At 33.8% G+C, this 8238-nt stretch overlaps 1 protein-coding gene across 1 annotated transcript; it reads right to left on the bottom strand.

Moving 5' to 3' along the window:
* Positions 1 to 7291: 7291 nt before the first annotated feature.
* On the bottom strand, positions 7292 to 7786 carry LOC131051346 (uncharacterized). Its single transcript, XM_057985812.1, has one exon. It carries the CDS (start codon positions 7784 to 7786, stop codon positions 7292 to 7294), a length of 495 nt encoding a protein of 164 aa, XP_057841795.1.
* Between the last annotated feature and the right edge of the window lie 452 nt (positions 7787 to 8238).

Genomic DNA, 8238 nt, shown 5'->3' with positions numbered 1-8238 from the left:
CATACAAAAAGCTTTGTTAACTTCTGGTACCTAGTAAAAGGGTATTTATACCTTAGCATGTATTGAGGCGGGAAATTTTTATTATTTCGTTATGATTATTTTTAGAAGGGCATGCAAGTAATCTTCTCTCTTCTTTTATTTTTATTATTATTATTATTATTTATTATTTATTTTTTATGGGCAAAAATTCTTATGTTGCTTGTAATAAGCCGAAAGGAGTTGTTTCGTTGATAAAAAATTAAAAAATAATAATAATTAAAGGTTATTATAAAATGATTTTCAATTGTTGTGAATATAACATAGCAGCATGCATTCTTGATACAGATGTAGAACGTTTTGAATTAATATCAAAGTGCAACACACACACTCTCTCTCTATTTATATCTATATTTATATATATAATTGTTATTTAATTAATAGGTACTTATTTATATTATAATATCTAATTTTTAAGTAGATATTATTTTATTTAAAAATATTTTAATTAATTATTATTTTTAAAATTTTTTCTAATTAATTAATGTATTTATTTTAGTTTGTATATTGCTTAATGAAAATAAATAAATAATTATATATTTATATATTAATGGGTATGTGTGGTATAACTAGGTTGTATGTGAATGCAAAACTAAAAATGTGAACACATAGACTATCAGGGTCTTTAATGTCTACAAAGAAGATCTGGTTCCAACAATGCAGAAAATGATTGGAACATAATGTTGTATGGGAGAACATATATACAATAACCTAGTCTATGAGCTTTCTTTGCATATTTGGTTCAACCTATTGGATGGAAGATCCAAGAAGAAGTGATTGTCAAACACCCATTCACTTTGGATTTTAGGCCACACATGATGACCATAATAGCTAGGATACCCAAACCATCGATGTGTGGTCTTGTTGCTAGCTTGTTTGACACTACTACAACCAAGGACAAGAAGTCAATCACTGCTAAAGCACTGCGTGTGTTTCAAGGAGGATTAGACATCAAAAACATGAAATCATTCCTAAATTTTGTGAGTAACAATGATGAATTTCTCTCCCTTGTGCAGACTATGTGGGTGATTGATCTATTTAAGGGTTTATATTCATTGATGTATTGGATCCATAGTTAAACTGGACATGAGCTTGAAAAAGTATTTGTTGTCCTCTTTTATTATGTTTTGTTAATGAAAGGGAGCTACCCCTAGGTGGTATTCATTTACCAAAAACATTAGTGGATAAAACTATTGAAGTCTTATTTTAAGTTAAAATATTAGTTATTATTTTTTCACTTTAAATATCGTGTTAACTTTGATTTATTTGGTTGCATGATATATTTAGATTAATGTTTAATTGTGCAAATTAAAAACATTTGTTCTCATCTCACTTTTTAAAATTCTTTTGAGAAAACATGTATTATTGGGATTGGTTTAAATTCTTCTACTTTTGACATGTATAGTTTATATGTTCATATAAATAGTTGAGAATTAAATTGTAGTAAATATTGATAACAATAGAGGCAAGTTATTTTATAGTTTTACATTAGCTTTCAGTGTTACAATTTTGTAGAAAGACATGCTAATTTTTGGGTAATTTACTATATAATGTCTCTTTTTGTATGAAAGAATTGTTTCTAATTTTCTTTGTTCCTACAATGCTTTTGGAAAGGATAGAGATAATTTCCCTAGTATTTTTTTATTCATATTTTTTTATGCAAGGCTCAACAAGGTGATCTCATAGTAGTTATCACTTGCAAAATAGTACAAGACTATAATAACCCCCATAATTATTACCATATTTTTAATTTCATTATTCCTTTAATACACTCTTGAGCAACCAACAAACTTCTTTCCATTTAAAAGGCTAGTTCCATTTACTCAACCACACAAATGATGTATGACCTACACTGTAATGTACAATCTCATGATGAATCAAATAAGATCAATGTTGATAAAAAGACAAGTCCTTAGACCCAAATCCAATCCATGAGTGTTCATTTGAGATTGCAATGCCTATGTATCCATTTCTGCAAATTAGATGTGTCCTAGTACACATGCCAAAGGGCTTTGTCTACACAATCCACACAAGGACTTGTAGACATTGAAAATTGTACCACACTTGTGAGTGCTAATTTTACTAATTTTTCTCTTTAATTAAATAATTTTATTATTTAATTAATTTTGCATCATTCTTCTAAATTAACTTCATTCTTCTCATTCAAATTCAAATGTCAAAATTTCCATCTTTTCTTTTAATGAAATAGTTTTTAAACATTTAATTATCTAATTTTCCTCCAACGATAATTAAAAATAATTTTATTATTTGATTACTTATGTCATCACCTCACTTTAATTAAATATTCTTTAATATTTAATTACATTAAATTTATATCTTCTCGTGATTAAATAATTGTTCCAAATTATTTAATTAGTTAAAAATGTCCTCTTGATTAAATGAATTTCCAAATTTATTTAATCTCATTTAGAATAGAATTAATTTCATCTCCATTCAAATTCAAATTAACCTCACTTCCCTTTCATTTCAATTTAATTTTACATTTTCCAAAACCAAAAATCACTCCAAGTTCAATTTCATTCAATTTCCTACAACACATGCTGAAAATCATAACTGCCACTAACTCTCAGTGAGTCACCAATCACTTTTTTCTAACTAATAAATCAATTTTCTTAACCGATCATTCAATTCAACTTTTGAATCAATCAAATCAATTAACCGTTCAATCAATTCTTTTAACTCTCAATCAATTCAGTCTAACTAAATCATGTAGCTAGTTCATATCGTAATTATCTCCTATCAACCCATCTCATGAAATCTTAGCCATTAATCATCTTTGTTTTTAAATCGATCTCAATTGCTGAATCAAATACTCAAAATCTATAAATTTAGCATCAATTCTCTATTATCAACAACCACTATCTTTGTATTCTTGTGCCTTTATTTTGCAAGTTTTCATACATACGATTTTGAGAGCCATACTTCAACACAAGAAGAAGAAGGACAATGGAGGCTAGATGCATGGAATTAGCAATGGAGTTTGATTTTCTTTAATTCATTTTATTTTAACTTTTTATTTCTTTATGCATTCATTTATTAATTTTCAATTGAGAATTTTGTAATAGAATTAGGTTTTGTGGTTCCCTAATTAGTCTATTGCATATGTTTTCCCTCAATTTTTCAAGTGTTTATAGATTGGTGACCCCAATGTGAACTAACAGTAGTTTGATATGTGATTATAATGAAGATTTGACAATTTTGTAGCTACAAGTTATATCCACATAGGGGTTGATGTCAATTCAGGGGTGGACTTAGAGCCACACAGGGCTGACTAAGGACTTAAGTGGCTTATCAACAAATGATAAGCACACAAGTCCCTCGAACAACGACTAGACATCTCGTATTTAAAGGCCCACCCTTTTGATTGATTGAGCATTGTGTTGATTTTGGTGCAAGCAATGTAGATCACACCCTAAAGTTACTTTCCATATGGCCCCCTTGAGATGAGATAGAAATCTTCAACTTAGCATAAGCTATATGTAGCTTTTTGGGTGGAGGGTGATTGGGTCATGCTTCCAGTCTTGGAGCCCCCTAGTTGTCCTCTCTCACAAAGACAAGAATGACCAACACTTCTTAAGGTGTTGCACATTTGAGTCGAAGCAGATTTCAAGTGTGGGCCTGACTTCATCGCAATGAGCTTTGTCCTTAGGATGCAAATATTGTCTAAATTCTCTTCAATTGTGATATGACCAATGAAAATTTGGGCTAAATTTGGCCTAAAACATACACAATTACGCTACTTAGAGTCATTGTCAACAACCAAACTATATTTATTATTTTTTAATTGTTACACATTGACTGTCAAAAACTAGAAACTGCATCAGATCATACAAACTTCTCAATTAGGGTCCATAAACACTGTCAGATTTGTGATTGATAAGATTGGTAAGTTCAATTAGGGTTTAATAATATTTAAGGTCCTCTTAGATCAAGATCAATTTGCCAACATTATCATCCTTAGATAATTTGCATATTATAGGAACCAACTATTCTCAAGTAATTAGAAAACCAGATCTTAGGTTAAACCTTCATCATTGTCAAAGACACCAAGACTTCATCAAATCTTCAATCATCAAGTTTAGCCCTTATGCTCTTTAGTCTAGCATAGGGTCACAAATTTTATCAAATCATTAATTAACCATCAATCAATCTGTAGGTTAAGGTTTCTCTTTCAATTTCATAGGTAAACATCTAGAGGCTTGTGCTCACAAATTTCCTAAGAATCAATCTTATAGACTTACATATTTTTCATCAAGACATCCTCAAAATTCTCAAAAACCCCAAAACATAGATTAGTATTGCCATCTTGTAATTGCACCATCATCCAAAAGTTAAAAAAAAAATCCAAAAATATAGCTACATATAAATTCCAAAAATTCCAAAAAATCTAAAAAATACCAAAAGTATAGATTGCATTGTCATCATCCTTGCATTGTTAGTGCCATTCTAGGGAGTCCTCATGGCATATACCAAACAACAAAGAAAGAAAATCAACAAGATCTGACATTAGACCCCCAATTTCAATCCCACGTCAACTATGAACATAGGTCTAATCCTATAAGACAATGCAACAACTTGCACACGTCTCAACTGCGAGCCAATTCCAGATCCAAACAATCCTTTTTAATTACAAACCATACAATCAAGGCTAACTGACAAATAATTAGATCAATAATTGTAGGATCCTTAAATCCTAGTTGTTATCAACACCCTCTTAAATCATGACAAGGACAAATACTTCATATTGGTTGCTCAGAATGGAGCCCAATTACCCCTTGATTACGATGTCACAACTATACTACCACCAGGGGTACCAATATCATATAACATGAGATCCACACAAGCGTCATAATCTAGCCATATACCCAATAGTCTTCCTCTAAACACCACTACTAATGTCATTGCCACATCTGTGCCATCCTTTAATTCTCAATATAACAACCCACTCTACAATACAATGACTCCTAATCCAAACACTTCCACCACAACCTCTTGTTGGGAAGTGCAAAATTTTTCTTTAAGTGCTTGAAATGTTTGGTTTATGTCTTCATGGCTTAAACCTCAATCCTTAAAAACCCTAAACCCTAGTACTCATTGCTCGTTCCCTTTTCTATTTTTTTTAATAATTGATCGTTGACTTGCTATAGCCGGTTCCCAGTTCCTTTAGTCATAACTTAAACCTCTTCACTCGTTGTCATGACCGGCCCCGCACGTTAGCCAACCCATCGCCATGGTATAAAGTCATTTTTGCCTTGTCGTGCATGTTTCCCAAGATCAACGATTGTGATCTTTGCGTAGTTGCGTGATTAGTGAAAGTTACTCGTCGAACCTAAAGCCCATGGACATGGAACATGGGACCCACCAAAGATGACTTTGCATACATGGACCAACAAGATTGTGACATATCTGAGATTATGTGGCATGATAAAGACATGGGCCCTACATGTCCACCTGATAGCTATGATAACAAGTGTGTGTATTTCTTGAGATCGACAATCCAGATTGATTGCACAATTGCGTAGTTAGTAAAAGGTGCTTGTAAAGCCTAACTCCGCAGCCCTGAAGAAGCTTATACTAGCAGTTGCGGGTTTAGTGCCTGCAACGGTGCGCCGATAGGCGATCCGAAAAGGCGCAAGAGCACAATAATTTTATATAAATCTGGCAGAGGAAGCTGCAAGAGCAAGCTGTAGAATAGAGGTGGGCAATCTGATGTGGAATGTCTTTTAAGACAGTGTACAGTTGGTTGGAACATATTCCTGCAGGGGTGACGAAATCAATTGAAGTCAGCTATTAGTTGGAATAATTTGTATATTAAAAGTATATAGGAGAGGTGGAGAGGAATCAGAGCGTACCTTCCATGTGAGGGGCCTATTTTGCAATTGGACTTTCACTGTTTGTGTGGAATGTGCAAGAGATGACGACTAACTGTATTGGGAACGTAAAAAAAAAGATTATATAGAGTGTGTGTGGATGTGAAATAAATAGGAATGAATATAAGTTTGTTAAATGTAGAGATCATAGCAGCAAGTTATAGTGATTATTTGGAAGGAGTTTACCTTTTGTTTCACCCAAAATTTGCTGAATTGGTTGGAAAGTGTAACCTTTTCTGGGCCAAAGGAGACCTGCAAAATGAAGTGAATGTGTATATTTTTTGGAAGGAAGCGATGTTATAAGGAAGTTTTTAAGTTAAAGAGTAGATTACATGGTAATATAAAACATCCACATAGTAAATTGCATAAAGAAATTCTAAAAATGTGTCATGTAGAGAAGGTCTCATCATGGTATCTCACCAGGGATACGTTGAGAGGAAATAGCATTGTCAATGGGTTGCATAGCATAGATGTAAAAAACAACAGATTTGTAACATATGTATATATTGATGATGAAAATTCTGCAAATTGAATGGACAGGTGTTATAACAGAAACAAAGAAGAGGAAGGGGGGAGAGTGGGTTGAATGTACCTGATTTTAGCAGAACCAAAACTGAGTTATCCAAGCGGAGGGAAACTGCATTGGAAAAGTGTTTCTGTTTTAACAAAAGAGGTGGAGCTGCATTGCAAAGGGTTGCATTAGAGAAAAATAGATTGTTAAGTTGGAAAAAGAAGTATAATAAAGGAGTGGACAGTGAGTTAAACGTACCTGGCAGAGCGAGGTTGCTTTTTTATAAGTTTATCTTAGTAGATTGAGTATAGCAGAGGAGGTAACAACAAACAATTGAAGTTGTATTTAATGAGAATGAAGCTAAATGTGAAAGAGACATGGAAAGTTAGTATTAATGTATGTAAAAGTGTTTTAGACAAAACTATAAATAAAATATAGAATGCGGTGCAGGTGGAAGAGGTGTTAGTTGCAATGCAATTATATTGTAACAAAGTTAACCAATGCAGGGAAGTGCAGTGATGGGGAGTTCATATTAAGCAGTATATTATAGGTGCAAAGAGCAGCAAAGTATATTTTTCAAAATGAAAATGACCAGAGCAAGAGTTGTTGATAGATATATTGTTACCAGGGGTGTAATGGCGGAATGGGGAAGGTGGAGGAAGAGAAGCCTACAATGTGGGTGTATGTAGCGAACAACAAGGTGTGGATGAATAGGGGAAATAACACCTGCAAGAAAACAATCGATGTTATGAAACCAAATGTATACAAGTAACGAGGAGAGTGGAGAAACCCAAAAGCAAAAGGGTGGAGTGGTAGGAATTTGGTGGAGCGACATACCTGATGCTGTAGGATATTAGAGTTGTTGGTGGGGAGGCGATGCAGATATCTGAATGGAGAGAGCAGTCAATCTGTTTTCCTCTTTTTTCCTCATAGCTGTATAAGCATTGCTTTGTAATTTTGAATATCTTTCAAAACTGAAAGGTGATTCTATTCTTAGATCATGAAGAGACTTCACTCGTGATAGTGTAGTGAAGGTCAGCCCTTGTTTTTCAGCTTTGCCAATGTCGACTGTTGCTTTGTCCAAAGTGAGGCCTTGGGATTTGTGAATAGTAAGGGCCCAAGCCATTGCAAGGGGGAGCTGGGTGCGACTGCCTCGAGTGATAGGTGGTATAGGGACAAATTTTGGATTTGCATTGTCCCAATGAGGGCCGGAATAATTTTTGAATTCAATGACCACATACTTTGGCAAGTCAGGAGGTCTAGAATCTGTATCATAGATAATGGATCTGATTTGTCCTAATGATCCATTGACCAAACCAGCTTGTATCCATAGATTAGCAATCAACATAACTTGTTCATTAAGGGAGAGGAGCAATTCTGAAGGAAGTTGCTCATCATTATTATATTCAGGGTTTGTTTGCCTTGAATTTTGGGCGAGACATCTTGCAACAGGTAAGTGTAATTATTTTAACATTTTAGTATTGTGGTGTTTGACAGATGCATTTGTTGCAAACAAATGAATTGAATTGTCAAAGTGCTTGTTATGATCTATAGGCAGTTTGGAAGAGGATCGAGACATAAGAGCTTCCCAATCTGTTTGGAGTGGATTGGCATTTCTAATGTTTTGCAAGATTGCACGAAATTGCTGTTGGATGTTTGAGGCACCTTGTTGTCGGAAACTTGTATCTAAGGTAACAATAGTTTGAAAGGAGTGCCATAATGCAAGGGCTGTAGAATGCGAGGCATACAAAGGCTTGTCCATCACTGGAGGTAGTTGGCCGAGGTCGCCTACAAGGATGA

Source organism: Cryptomeria japonica, chromosome 11 (genome assembly GCF_030272615.1).
Source record: "Cryptomeria japonica chromosome 11, Sugi_1.0, whole genome shotgun sequence".
NCBI lineage: Eukaryota > Viridiplantae > Streptophyta > Pinopsida > Cupressales > Cupressaceae > Cryptomeria > Cryptomeria japonica.
This window is presented reverse-complemented; position numbering and strand designations above follow the sequence as displayed.